The sequence below is a fragment of the Amborella trichopoda genome, chromosome 12 (assembly GCF_054954075.1).
Source record: "Amborella trichopoda isolate Santa Cruz 75 chromosome 12, AtrichopodaSantaCruz75HAP2 v2.0, whole genome shotgun sequence".
In the NCBI taxonomy this organism is placed as follows: domain Eukaryota; kingdom Viridiplantae; phylum Streptophyta; class Magnoliopsida; order Amborellales; family Amborellaceae; genus Amborella; species Amborella trichopoda.
Genome location: NC_142347.1, coordinates 43,592,745 through 43,608,504, shown reverse-complemented (window position 1 = coordinate 43,608,504; position 15,760 = coordinate 43,592,745). Strand labels below are relative to the sequence as shown.

The 15,760-nt window shown below is 35.3% G+C and overlaps 1 protein-coding gene across 2 annotated transcripts in view; it reads right to left on the bottom strand.

The window, feature by feature from the left end:
* Positions 1–3,186, bottom strand: part of VPS41 (vacuolar protein sorting 41) — a 38,708-nt gene extending 35,522 nt beyond the window's left edge. For both annotated transcript variants that reach the window (XM_006845365.4, XM_020667987.2), the window contains exon 1: positions 2,412–3,186. In XM_006845365.4, the coding sequence (XP_006845428.1) occupies positions 2,412–2,681 (270 nt within the window). In that variant the 5' untranslated portion in view covers positions 2,682–3,186. The remainder of the gene's footprint in view (positions 1–2,411) is intronic.
* Positions 3,187–15,760: the final 12,574 nt, after the last annotated feature.

The window sequence follows — 15,760 nt, the reverse complement described above, 5'->3', positions numbered from 1 at the left end:
GGGGCAGTGATCCGAGGTAGGTTTAGGAAGGGCAAACGCATGGGACCCCGGAAAAACAGAGTCCCAATCAAGGCCAAGAAGGAAGCGGTCAAGTTTGGAAAGAGAGGGGTTGGTTGAGTGATTGGACTAAGTAAAGTGAGCACCTTGCAAAGGAATATCTAAAAGATTATTCCTGGCTATGAAATTGGAGAATCTAGCATCCCTTGGGAAATGGTGCAATAGGAATTGCGTTCAATGGACCAACGGGTGACAAAGTCACCACCTAAGCACCAAGCAAGGTGTGGGAGGGAGGCCACATGGTCCACTTTTTCCCATAATTGAGGTCTTGAAGATTCAGAATTAGGGCCTTAAATCACAGACAACTTCCATTGGAGACCATCTGAGACCCTAGCAAGGGCCACCTTGACGGAGAAGACTTTTGTATAGGCAAAGATGAGAGAGTGGCCAATTGGGTCCCACATGACCCAAATCGCTCCTGAAGCCCCCACTGCCGGGAAAGCTTCCCATTGGCAGGGCTTGCGCCCCCAAATTTGGTGCACTTGTTGAAGAGAAGAGAAGGGAAGGGAAGTTTAGTTTCAGTAAGCGCCAAGATAGTTGGGCGCAACGTAAGGCAGAGATCTCGTACTGCATTATGTTTGTTGGGGTGACCCAAACTCCTAATATTCCAAGACAAGATTGACATGGAGTAGGGTGGGGTGGAGACGTGTCTGGTAGAGCGTCTAAGAGTGGTGCCATTATTCGGGAAATAAACCACAGTGGGGTCAGCTGCAACTAAAGCCAAATTCAAGATTTCTCTCTTGCCTCTCTGTCTTTTACTCATCTCACCTAGGCATCGGCCTGTTAAAAAGCATGGAAGAGTCCCTCTGGTCCATCCTAGACCTCAGCCATTATATTTTGGTATCAATTTTTCTCATAAGCCATGATTACCTTAAAGTATCAAAAATAACTAAAAAGGTTTCTCTCAACCAGATGACAAAACAAGAAAGAGTGGTCCAAAAAGCTGAACTACAAATTATAGCATATTTGTTCAAGTCAATATGGGAAAACTCTGTGAGTCCTACTTGAAGGTGTCCAATATATTGAGTCTGGACTTGGACAAACAAATCCAGAAGCAAACCATGTGAAGCAGCCTGAGTCTGGCTAGCCCCAATATTTTTTTATTGGACACAGCCACGTCTCCAGCAGACTCTGACCTACTCACGTTCAGAACCCTAGCAAGTCCAACCTAAGTCCTTGTTTTAAAACACTGATTCAATTAGCTGATTTCGTGTTCATCAAGGTGAGCCCCTCTCCCTCTTCCTGCTCATCCTAGTATAAGAATAACCAGGCAGAAGCTTTATTTTTTTCATAGGTAATGTTGCCATTAGGCTGATGCATATTGTTTGAATGCCAAATTCTTACGATAGGATGAGCATCACTTAATGGATTGCAAGATATTGAAGACAGAGGAACACCACAAGCATATCAGCTACACACAATACAGAATAGACAAAGTTATGCCAACTAGAGAAGAAGTTTAGCACCAGAATGTTCAACTCGGTGCGTCAAAAATCGCTGAGCTGACTTGGGACTTGCCCGAGTCAGCTGTGCCAGAGACTTAGGCGAGTCCTAAGCACAAAACCAGAGACTCATATCAATTTCTCCTTGTTTTGAATCTTTTTGCCAGTCTTGGTCCGGCATGACACGATGACTTAGGCTCTGGACCCTAGTGAGTCCGAGCCTTAGTCCTTGTTTTAAACCACCAGTTAAATTAGATACAATTCGTTTCATCATCAATAGACACTGGAGGGCATGCCACTAAAATAAATAGCAGGATGGTTCAAAATAGGTGAACCCAAACATACCATGATTCGGCCAATACCAACAATATCCACCACTTCTATATCCACATAAAAAAATGGAACTGCTGACATTAAGGACCTCGCAGTCCTGCGTTCTCTTTTTTTCCTTTTTCTTTAAACAAAGGGACACTAGATATATTGGGAGGTTATCAGTTATCTACAACACTTTCAGGAGTTCAGGAGTTCAGTGATGGAATTGAGTACAGAGCCCCAAGCCATGTAACAAGTCGAACAAATAAGATAGGGAAAATCAACCACAGCTAAACAGCCGCATTATTGCCTTCTCTCAAACCAATCGCTCGATTTATGCACACAAAAACTAGAGATTTTTACAAAATCATCATCCAACCCCAACAAAAGCAGGCAGCTACACACCATTCAAGAAATTGGCAAGCCTCTTCAATGATGATGCAGATATCAAGAGATAATCGTGCTGATAATTACAAAGGCAGAGATAGAAAGACGACCCCAGTTGCTCTGGAATCACTTATTTCTTTCAATTGACAGATATAAAGGATTGAAAATACAAAGAAATCAATGGGAGAGGAGAGGAGAGGAATTGAAGAAAACCTGGTTGCCCTGATAGTCAAGTATATGCACCGTCCCATCGTGTGTGCCGAGGGCGATCATACGCTCAGAGATGGCAATGGAGGATGCCGCATCACTCGATAACAGAGATGGGATACTCCCCCCCAACCTCTGGTATTTAAGCCTCGGCTCATCTTCTTCCTCCTCCTCCTCTTCCTCCTCCTCTTCTTCTTCTTCATCTCTCTCGTCATCTCCATCAGCGCCGTTAGCATTAGGTATGGAAAGGAGATGCACGCCACCATTCTCCGCCATTACAGTAGCCGGTGCTCCTCTCCTAACCAGAAATAACGGAACGGAACCCCTTTTCCCTTGAATTTTCTTATATCCAAAACAATCATAGATTGGTTTCCTTTGATTTTCTTCTCGCCTCTGAAACTTGCAGAGATGGATTTTCCCTTGACTCGCTCTCCGTACCTTCAAAACTCGGACGGATTACGAGAATGGATCCCTTCTCTTTGCTTCTATTCGCAAGCTCTCTGATTTTGCTCACTTTGCAGTTTACGTTATTCTTAACCTTTTTCATTTGGAATTTCTCGATGAGCTTCATGCTCCCGCGGGAGTTTGTCCTTCATTTGCTACTCCCCCACCATGATTGTTTTTTAAGAGTACAGAATCGTTCCCAGTCTTGCTCAATACAAAAGTTGAACATTCTCAAATTTTAGGAGGTGAGTTTTTCAAACTCTACCAAAAAAAATTTGCGAGACTGTGAATGGAGACTATCTACTTTAAGACAATTTAAGCGTTCATCATCATCATCAAATGGTTTTCTTAGACAATTTGAACAATAAAAACTTAAAATGTAAAGCTTTTTAAATATGATTGTATATTGTAAGACCATTCACTTTTGATGTAGAACTCATAATTACACTTAAATAAATACTTCAATCGATTTTATTTCGAGCTTTATACCAACTCAAGAGATACCCACTTCTACCTGATTTCACATAAAATGGTTGATAATAATTATGATTTTTTTATATCAAAAATAGATCATTTTTTATTTCATTATATACTTTATTTTCAAATAATCATATGTAGAAGTCAAGTGGAGGATTGTAAGTTCCACCCAAAACGGTATTATACAATGTACTCTCGCGGGAACATGCTATAAACGTCCCTTTCTTTGCTTTACCTGTGAAGTGCCCTGCACCTATTGATTAACGCCGCGACAAAGGAATGAAAGCAATTTATGAAATGACACCCCGCGTTGGCACCTGCTACACGGCCAAAACTCAGATCAAAGCTTTTTCGCATAGACATTGAGACCACTAAAACCTTTTGTAAACATTTTGTAAAATATTTACAAAATGTTCTTATTTTTGTGATCGATGGCCCACTTTTAAAAAGTAAGCTGTGTTTTAAATTGGTGGATGAAAAAGTTTATATATGGTGCACATTAAAAATCTTCCAAAAGAGAGTTTTTTTATCTTGGAGAACCTTTCAATTGATGCATTTTTTTTTTTAAAAAAAAAATCTATGTAGAAAAAAAGAAATTTCAGGTCTTCAAAATCATGCATATTGTAACAAGTTATTTGTACGGTTTATTTCAAGATTTTCAAGTATATATAGATATGCTTATATGTTGTTATTTTAAAAATTTTAAATTCCATAACTAATGATAAAAATAAATTATCAAGCTATCATAAGATTTCCGACACCAAAACTGCATCTCCAAGCAAATTTTGGAGGTACACCCTACTTTTATGGTATAAGGGGGGCTCCTCATACAAATCTCACTATAATTTTGTCAAAAAAAAAAAAAAAAATGGGACTGCTTTATATGTGACCCCACCCACATATAAATACATGTGAACCCACTTCTTAGTTGAATGGACGACTCGGATTGCTTATGTTACACCAAATACTGTTTGATTTTTTATTTCTTTTAATAAAACATTGTCGAGTGAAATTTGGGGTGTCTCATCTTCATATGAGACACACCTAGCAAAAATAAAATAAAATAAAATATTTATCATAAAAATAGCCAACAAAAATATCCCTAGAAGTTTTGGGGGTATTCTTGTATTTTTTATTATTTCTATCAAGTGCACCCCGATGCATGCATAGCCCAAATTTCACAGCAAAATGATTTATAGAATAAAAATTAAAAATATAACATTATGAGCTATCGAATCAAGATTTAAAGCTCAAGTGCCAACTTGTGTCATTGTGATTGAAGCCATCTCATATATACAGTCAAATATGATGATTAAGAGCAAAGTTTATATATATATATATGTGGGTGAGGTCACATGTAAAGCTTTTCCTTAATAAATACCCCATCCACTTATTATAAAAAAGTAAATCAGGGTTCAACTTACACTCAGATCGAATCACTGCCTTCTAAAACCTCCAATTTCTAAGGCCCCCTAACTTGCTAGAGGGCCTACTGTAACATGAATGGTTGGCTTTGAGGGTCCCACAATCTAAATAAAGTCTCATAAGGCTCTTTGACTCCAACAAAAAAAAAAATGGGGCAAAAATCTAACCCCTTTTTCCACTTCCCTACAAGTGAAAGCTTCATAGATCATGATATTTTGCATTTAGGGCAAGTTTGTTTTGCATGAAAATGTTTCTCGATAAATATTTTTATGTGAAAAAATTCTCTCATATGGCTAAATGTGGGAATATTTTCACATCAATTAACTGCCAATTAATGTGAAAAATGCCATGGGATTAATTGGTGTTTCACACCTAACCACATGAGATAATTCTTTCACGTAAAAATATTTCTCATGAGAAACAAGTGTGCCCTTAAAAGTCTGAAAATTTGTGTCATGTAATTACGTTGTCAAAATACAACATAACCCTCATATTGGGCATTTGGGTTTAAAAAAAATAAAAACTTGTGATTTAAATCATAGTCCATTTGTAGTATATTAACAACATTGATGGTTTGTATCACCCATATATAGTTTGAAATTGGTATCATATATCATGTTTCAATTAATTGTATTATTTATTGGTGAATTGGTTCTCTAATGAAATACTTTCTCAAATGCTCACTTAATATAAAGACAATAGTATGCATTTTTCTTATAAATTCAAAATCATACACCTTGCTAATACAAGTTTCTCATTTTATTTCAATCATACGACTTGGTAATACAATTTATTCACTTCAATTCGTACAATTTGGTAGAATTTATCTAATAGATGTGATCTTAATTCAAATAAGGTTGCGGTTTGTATAAGGCCGGGGCCCTAAAGAATCAAACTAAGGCACATATTCAAATAGTGTTCAAAGATGTTTGAATACCAAAAATTTCTATGATAGCTTGGAAATTTATTTTCATCTCTAATTATAAAATCGGATTGTATACAATGAGACCATTTATCTTTGATGCAAGGTAGTCACAATTCCTTACAACCATTTAGTGTGAAATTTGATAGCTTGGATGTGTCATAAAGTTCGAGAAAATTTATTTTGATGTTTGAGATTGTTCAATAGAATAATTACATCCACCCAATTTTACATCCAATGGTCAAGATTAATGTAACTACCTTGTATCAAAAGAAAATGGTCTCATTCTATACTTTCCTTTATAAAATTTAAAGCTTAAAAAATAGTGTAGATCAATTAGATTAATGAACACTTTAAAATCTTGAAAATTGATCTAAATAATGTATTACAAGATGCACTATTTTCCGAACTTGAAATTCAAATAATAGTTTTTCATGGTTACACGAATTAGGATTGGAGACCCCAATTCATATAATGGGCATAGCTGATGGAATCGACACCAACTAGCATAAATGTGATCAATGTAATCCCAACTCACATAATGAATGGCCCGGCGCAACTTATGGGCACATTCCACATCATATATGTTATAGGTAATATATGAGTTCTTCACAATTCAACCGCATACGATCTTAAGTACGGGGTCTAGGCATGAGTGATTAGCTGCTTACATGGACCAAAGCTACATCTCAAGTTTGATTCCTACTGCTGAACTCCCAAAAAAAACCACTTGTAATCCCACCGCTTCATTGTACAGTGGACTTGCAAAGAAAGTATGATTAATTAGGGTGAAGAAAGAGAATGACCAATTAGGGACACCAAGTAACGGTGTTCCTTGATGCGCCAGGAATCTGTTACAGTAGTAGATCCTTTCTTTTGTCCAAACTCAATTTCTTTCTCACACTTCATAAAGCAAAACATATGAATTTTGTATGTGTAATTGAAAACAAGCCTAAGGTGCCAAACTGACATGATCCCACATGTCATAAAAGGACCCAACCAAATATTTTATTAAATATACATACAATTTATTATATCATCAGCAATGATCTAAAGCAATTGTTGTATCATAGTATAATGCAACGACATTTTTAAAAAATCATGTTTGTGGTATTTGTATGATCTCAAATTTTGCACACACACTCTCTTCATCTCAATAATCAATCTCCCCAAAAAAAAAGTTCAATTTGGACCCTAGATATAGTCAAAATGAGTCCCCTCCAAAATGAATCTAGACCATTCATTTTGTGAATTTCAAGATCTTTGCCTTTAGAAACTCAAAATCATTTTTTTATTCTATAATATTGTTTGTCTAATGATAATAAAGCCATCCAAAAAAAATAGAAATGAAAAACTCCTTATAGGCCTAGATCTAAGCATCTCACCAATTTTTTATTTTTTTGTGATTATTCATTAGACTGAAAAGAATGTATATTTCAAATTTTGGATCAAACAAATAGCCATAAGATGGTTTTTAAAGGTTGTTGCATCATATTACTATACAACAGTTGCATGAAATCATTTCCCATCATTAGCAATACATACGATCTATTTTTAGTCGACCCCAAATAGTTGGGAAACAAGCTCAGATAACGATGATGATACATACAATCTATTTTAACTATATAAATAATCACAATTTAGTAATCCTAGTAATTAAGTAGGTTTTTTTATGTGAGAGAGAGGCCAAGTTCCATACACAAAACATAAAACGTATCCCGTGGAAAGAACAATGACTAAGAAAGATAACAACAAATAAATAAATAAAAATATTTTTATTTGGTAAATGTTTTTTTGGCAACTAAATTATTTTTAATTGGAAAAGACAAACCAAAATATGCATTTCAATGTGTAAAATTCCCCTTAACATAAAAATTGCAGAGTTACGTAAGAACAAATATAATTTTACTTTGTTAATCTCTGTAAAATATAGAGACATAAAATACTTCATAAATCTATTCTAGGAATCACAAAAATTAATATAAAAAAAATGCTCAATATTCGGCAACAATGAATTTTCTTAAGTGGGTTCTGATGAGATCTCTGAAACATTAGACCCAACTTATTTAAATGCAGAAATTCAACCAAAATCTGAAAATTGATGGCTCATTGACTCAATGCCATTGCTATAATATGACCTTTACAGTTTTTTTCACTACCCCAATAGGCAAGATAGAGTGATGTGGGAGATGGAGGTAGGAGGCAATTTCACTGTTAAATCCCTATATTAATGCCTCATAAAGGGTCGGTTTCTCCCTCAAAAACCTTTGTCTTGGAAGTGGATGACACCGCAAAGGGTAAAGACCTTCCTATGGCTATTAAGTCAAGACAGAGTTATTACTGTCAAACAGTTGAGTAAAAGATGAGTCATCATAACAAGTGTATGCATCTTTTGCAAAAGAGATGTTCAAACTAATTCCCACCTATTTTTGCCGTGTCTAATAGTTGCAAGCCTTTGGCAATGGATTTTAGAGAAGAGTCATGGGTACTGGGTAATGCTAGGAGACATTATAAATCTTTTTAATTAAGGGTAGTCCCCTCTCCCAAAAATTGTGGAGAATGATAATTGCAGCAGTCCTTTGGAATATATAAAAGGAAAGGAACTATAGGACCTTTGAGGGTAAGGTAAGAGAAACTGAACAATTATGCATGGCCATACTTGCATCGATAACCTTTTGGCACAAAGCTCCACCGGCTTTCATGACTGTGCCAAAGGCGTTTTTATTCGGAACAACCTAAGGGAGCTCCTAACTTTTCAGAAGAATAAGCTTTTAAGGTCAGGCTGTTTGGTTCCTTCTTATGAATGATGGGTTCAGTTGAATTTTGATGGCAGTGGTCAAGAAATGGATGGCTAGCAGGTTATGGAGGGCTCCTACAAGATAGTGATGGATCAGTGTTATGGACATGTCAAGGATGTCTCCACACCTTTTCGGTCAATGAGGCAGTGCTATGAGCTCTTCACTTAGGGGTTGGCAGATTGAATCCGGTACATGCTCTAGTGGTGATTGAAGGAGATTCGTCCAATGTCATCCAATTATGTAAATCCCCATGAACGGTTCTTTGGCAATAGACCCAAATCATGGATTAAGTTATCTATAAGCTCCAAGGCCTAGAAGTTTTTTTCACCCACATCACCTTAGGATCAGTTCCTTGGCAATGGACCCATATCAAGGATTAAATTATCTATAAGCTCCGAGGCCGAAAAGTTATTTTCAACCACATCAATAGGGAAGGGAATTCTGATGCAGATTTCTTGGCCAAATTAGCTACGGCTTCAATGATATCAAGTCCTTCAACATCTCTGTTTCTCGTTTCCTTTTCGCGGTCCTTCCCCTCTCTCCCTCTTATTCTCTTGTTCTTTTTCTTTTCTTTTCCTTTTTGCTTTTTCTTCCTTTCTCCACCTTGTACATTTCATTCACTCAATGAAAACTCGTTAACATTATAAATATAAATAAAAATTTGAAGCTCCCCATATTTTAGGGTGATAGCTTTTTCTCTTTTTTTTTTTTTTTCTTTTTAAATAACATAACAACCAACGTTTTTTAACTTTTTAAAACGAAATCAAGAACCCCAACTGTCTAGCATGACCCATACAAAACAATTAATGGGTAATATAGATCATTAGATCCCTTGACATAATAAACAATTTGATTGACTTATTGATGTTATGTTTTTCTAGTAGTGGATTAACATGACCACTTACTAGAAATATTATGGTCATATATGAGTTTTTTTTTATGTTAGTCCTCTAAGAATTGGGTTTACGGCTCAAATAAATAATTATTAATGTACAACAGACTGGGTTTTAACTGATGTTAAGCCTTGTGCTTTGAAATTCTTTGTCATTTTATATTGCAGGGTTATAAGATCTCACCATGACTAATTATTCGTGAATAATAAGCCCAACCTTGAATATTGACTGGTTCTTTTCATTGGACTAGGGTGGGTTACAAGGTCTCACTATGACTAATTATTCGAGAATAAATGAGCCCAACCTTGAATATTGATTGGTTCTTTTCATTGGACTAGGGTATGTAAGTTTCTTACGAACCCCTATCCAATAAAGAGTCATATATAGTGTTTACAAATATTTTGACTTTTAATAGGATTAAATTTGTAAATTGTAATGGATTTTCGATTTTATGAATAGTTGTATTAATAAGTCACAATTTTTTTTTCTTTTTTTTTCTATTTCTTTAATTATATATCGTACGAATATAAATTCTAGTCAACTTTGACATTCTCTTTTGAAAATGTGACTCTTGGCTCCATTCTCTCTTTGATAATGTGACTCTTGGTCCCTCCTGACAAAATTTCCAATATTGGCACAAATGGCAAGCTTGAACCACGCCCCTAGGAATTTTTATTCATTCTCTTTTTTTTTTTTTTTTTGGGTAATTGGGGAAGATGGGCCCCGACTCATTTTTTCAAATCGTTTAGGAGTTACTTTTTTTAAGGGGCTAGTGTGGTGGTGTTGAAAGAAGGAGTTGTGTGATCCAACCGGAGTATATATTCTTTTCTTTTTTTTCCTTATTTTTCTATTTTCTTATTTTAATCAATTTCATATAAAATAAAAGAAATAAATCGAGGATCTTAAAACTTGATGCCACTCAAAATCTTTATTTAAAAATTAAAAAAAGACACAACTATTCTTAGGAATAATAAAAGACACAATAAGTAAATATGACAATAAGCAATAAAGAAAATATCGAAGATTATCTCAACAAGGCTTCTTACACCCCACACAAAGTCATCACCTTCCGATGACACGGGATTTTCAACCTTCAATCTCAATCATGGGAAAGCAATTTAGGCCAAAACCCTACAAATGGAACAATAACTCATTTTTTAATAAAAAATCAAGCTTAGGTATAACCCATTGATGACCTAATTCGGAGAGATAACATCTCATCTATTGCACCCTAAACTCTTAGCTTCATATCACAAGATGGGAACTCATTTTTCAATCAAAACTCAAGCTTAGATAGAACCCATTGATAACCTAGTTGAAAGAGATCATATCTCATTTAGCACACCCTAAACTTTTAGCTTCATATCACAAGATGGGAGAGAGAGATCCCAGAGACTAAGAGTGGTGTGTGCCCCTTTGTTTAGTAAAGGGAGAGAGTGAAAGTTTCCAAGAGAGAGATAGAGGTTTTCTAAAGAGAGGCATCCCCCTATGTGAGCTTATGAGAGAGAGTTTTTCATAAGAGAGAGAAGATATATGATGTAGAGAATATTGGGTAGGGTACATTTATTTTTTATAGTGCTTAAGGGGTTTTAGGGTTCTTAGGATTTTCCATGGGTTGTCACTTCTTGTGAAATTGAATATGCAACATTGATCTTTGGTTACTTGTGGGGTTAGAGATATAAAACCTTCATTCCATAGATACAACTTCGATCTTTGATGACTTGTGGGGTTAGAGCATCCATTCCATAGATAGGGCATCAAGATGGTGACTTGTGGGGTTAGAGATATAAGCCTTCAATTACATAAATAGACCATCAAGATCATATAGAAGGTATTATAATAATTATTTTCCATTTCTTATACCATTTTTTCATCAATTACTTTAAATAAAAAATAAGATATGACAATATTGTGCTTTCTTATTTTATACATAAGCCTTCTCACATATACCAAAAAAATTGATTCAAAGTTTCTGTACTAGCTTTCTAAAACACAATATATATTTCCATCAAGTCATGCGTTTGAGCTTATAAAATTATAAAGCTCATCAAGGTAGGGTGTGCCACCCGAGGTGGCACTCTATGGCCCCACCCAATTGGCAAGTTGGGCCCATTTATCTTATTGGGCCTCCCATGCAATATAAATTTATTAAAAATAATATTATAATTTTTTAAAATTTATAAAATTATATTTGAATAATTAAATCAATGTAAAATCAATATCGTTGTTTTACAAATCCAAATTTGATAAATAAAATATCCAAATATTTAGAAAAATCCAAATGACAATTCTAAAAAATCATATAATATCAAAACAAACATAATTAAATAATTAGATGGGAAAATGATCCATATGATATAGTAATAAATATACACTGAGGCATTCCACCTTCTATTGTGGACTATAGTCAACACATACTTTCTCAAATCAACTCAATGTTGCCCATGATCCATAGTCCATACAAGAGCGGATTAGTGGGTCACCAAAGTCTAGCTAATGAGTAGTGGGTCGTAGTCACAGTTTATGGATTTTAGGTTCTCCCCTAAAGACAAAATCAATGTCACATAGACCTGATGCAATCCATTACTCTATGATGCATAGGGGTTATCTCTCACACATGCACAAGCTTTACTTTAAGAGGTGGTTCACTTTCCAAAAAACGGCTATCATTGTGTATGTCGTGTGATGGTATGCGGATGAGGTTTTGGCGCCGTCTCTAAAAGCATCCATCGCACACAAAAGTCTCACAGTCCCTCGGCTCACTCTTCCAAGCATACTCCAACATCATCAAGGGATGACCCAACCTAACTCTAATCGACTTATTCTCTATGTCCAGATAAAATGGGTTTTACCCAACCAGATTGACCTAGCTTGTAAAGCTTAGTCCGATTTCAGCAAACATCGTTTGCTTAGTATGTCCCACACAGGACCACACTACCATTGAGTTCATGTTCCATTATATCAATAAATTTATGTACAAACATTCATAAGACATTTAATGGCCACACACACCCAATAGGTGTTAGTGGAAATAAAAATCGCAACATAGTAACTACAGTGTAGGGGTGCTACCACCACGACCCCAATCCCCTTTCCCATTATAACAAAATATTCATTTCACGTCGACCAAACATGAGGCTATTTAAACCAATGTAACAAAATAGGAATTCGTGGTAGGGGTTGGCTCCAAGTTTGGACCCAAACATTGGACCTGATAGATTGGATTCGCATCTATTTGACCTGGACTGGCCTGGGTTCATTCAATACCATATTGGGGTTGGATTGGGTATGGGTCGAGACGACCTAGTATTTATGAACATAATACACTGACAACAAGAGTTCTATGTTATAAAATCTATTATAAAATTTATATGCATATTTATTGAGACCTGGACCAACCTGGCGGGTTGGGCCAAATCAAATGACTTAGAACTGACTAGGATCTATGTCGAGACAAGGTCAAACTAGGGCCCGATCAGGTATGCGCCGACTTAAACCTTACCTAACCCGACCCAACCCTTTTACGCTCTTAATATTTGGTGAATAGATTGTTATTTCCATAAAAATAGACAAACATTAATGGCACGTATAGTTCAACTTTGCTTTGACTCAAATGCCTTTAAGCCGCTTACTTGCCGGGGGAAGGTTGAAACTAGAGAAACTTACATTCATGTGTCCTAAGGCTGCGATGTTACATAATTCCAATTATATTTTGTATTTTAAATTTATACCTATTTTTTACTTATTTTATTTTTCAATAAATACCCTTTGTTTAGACCTTGAATATCCTTAATGCTCTCTAGGACCAAAGAGCAATTTGAACATTCAAGGTTTAAAATTTATTCACTTCATAACTTGAAAGTCCAAATTCTATTCACTTTAAGCATTAAAGGTTGAAAGTTACGAGATTCCGACCTTAAAAGTCCAAAGTCACAAAATTCTAGATTTTAATCTAAAGCCATGGTGCTTATTGTAAAAATCCAAAGTCCGGATATTTAAAAAAAATAAAAAAAATAAAAATAATGTAAAGACAAATATTGGAAGGGATTTTTTATAATAACTGTAATTCAATGGGACATGAGTGTAAAATTTTCGTGAATATAAGTGAACCACTCCCCACATTGAATTGAATACTTTTGGTAAGAGTTTGAGTTAATTACATAAGGACCTTAAATTAGTTACGAAAATACAATTTGTTCCTCTTATACTCCGGAATTACAACCAAGGTCGGTAAGCACATTTTAATTTTTTTATTTTTTATTTTCCATTGGTAAGGCTGCGTCTGAAGGTTTGAGGCACTTCCCAAGCGGTCCAAGGTTTAAATCCTTAAACCGTTTTTCTTTCTTTAAAAAAATGTACTGCTAGGGCGGTCCAAGGTCCCCATCCTCGGACAACTGTTTCTTTTAGCATTTTGGCCGGAAGATGGGGCACCTCAGACCGCTCTCTAGATTTTTTTTTAAAATTAACTACCAGGGAAGTCTGAGGTCCGTATCCTCAAGCCGCTATTTCTTTTAAAAATTCGGTTGGAGGATGGAGACCTCGTGTCGCTCTTAGGATTAAAAAAAATGAACTGTCAGGGCTGTTCGAGGTCCCCATCCTCAGTTTGCTATTTCTTTTGAAATTTCAGTCTAAGGATGGGGACCTCGGACAACCTGGGAAGTGCCCCAAACCTTTAGCCCCCCCCCCCCCCTACCAATGATTTTGTTTTTTCTTGGACCGAGGGGTAATTTTGTTAAAAAGAAAAAAAAGTCAAGTTGATCAACTTTGATTGTAATATTCGCATATAATAGGAGCATACCATATTTTTCCTACTTATATAGAGCGTATACGTAATTAACTCTAAAAATTTCAAAACCACCTCCAACAAATTCATTATGTAACAAAAGTACCCCTTTGATAATACAAAATAAAGAAACATCTTCATGTTGCATTCGAAATTATATAATACATATAATTTAGGATGTGGTTGCTATGTAGGCATGCCCACATACACCCCAAGAGCTACCTACATCCAAGTTAGTTTCTGACATAAGTTGGATGGCAAGTAGCTTAAGTTCATATACAGGCTCCCCCCTAACTCATCCGATATATATATATATATATATATATATATATATATAAAGGTTTATATGCAAACTTTTTTTTATAATTTATACTATAAGTTTAAAAAATAATTCTATATACAATTTGGTTTATATATTTTGATTGTACATTTAAAGATGAACTAATGGATATCAGCAAATCTACCAAATAGCCAAAGCAATGTTTTCAGCCAAAACACATAATCTTCTAAAGCAAATGTGATAATATTGGTACCCTTGGGTTGATTGGGAACTGGTAATATGAAAAATCGGGCTAGATCAGTGAATTGTTTATCCGGATCAACAAATTGGGTTAATTATGCCGTGTGAATCAAAAGGAACCAGACAATTCATGGTTCCAATGAGGAACTTGGTCTCTGGACCATTTTCTGATCTAGATCAATGATTCCCAATCAAAACAACCGATTTTTAAAATTCTGATTCCTACATTTGAACAAATCCCTTTACCAGAACGCCCAAACAGGCTCTCCGGTGTTAAAAGATTGGTCAGCATCTGTCCCATAAAATGTAGCATGAATAATGTTTATTGAGGAACACGCCTCTCTATCTCTCTCTCTCTCTCATTCAAACAAACCTTCTATTTTTGGATCTGGGGTTCCTAGATTGGGAACTTAATTCCAGTAATTGTCCTTGTGGTACGGATGTAAAAAGCAATAATCTAGACCCTATTTTAGAAGCAAATGGCATCTCGAGGACAGAATAATAATTTTCAAATAATAACATAAAAACATCTTATAAAGTTGCAATTATTCCCATTAAAAAAATGGAACAACATGCTCTACAGTATGAACAACAGAATAGTTGTCATCTAATAAAAAATTAGTACTTACCCAAAAAAATAATAAAAATTTAGAAATGAAAACATAATTTCTCAATGCCCGATATTATTGAGAGTGTATACTGTGCTCTAATGGGAATATATTGTACACTTACTGCGACGTATATAAGACTTACTTGGGAAGATTTTTGTGATATGCAACTATAGAAACCACCTAAAATCACTAGATTATTTTCAAAAGAAAAAATGGATTTTGACTTTTCGAATACTTGCATAAAAAATCAACTGTCTCTAATCAATGCGGAGACATCTTTATTCCAAGCCCATATATAGTGTGATTCATAATTTTTGTATTTTTTTTATCAAGCTAGTGCATCCCAAAAATTTGAGGTCCAATAAATACTAAGTTGGGTTTTACTTGAAAGAGTAAATAGACAGTATACTCCTAAACGAGCATGAAATCTTTTGGCATAGTTGTTAGTTAATTTTCCCTCTAATTAATTCAATAAATTCCTT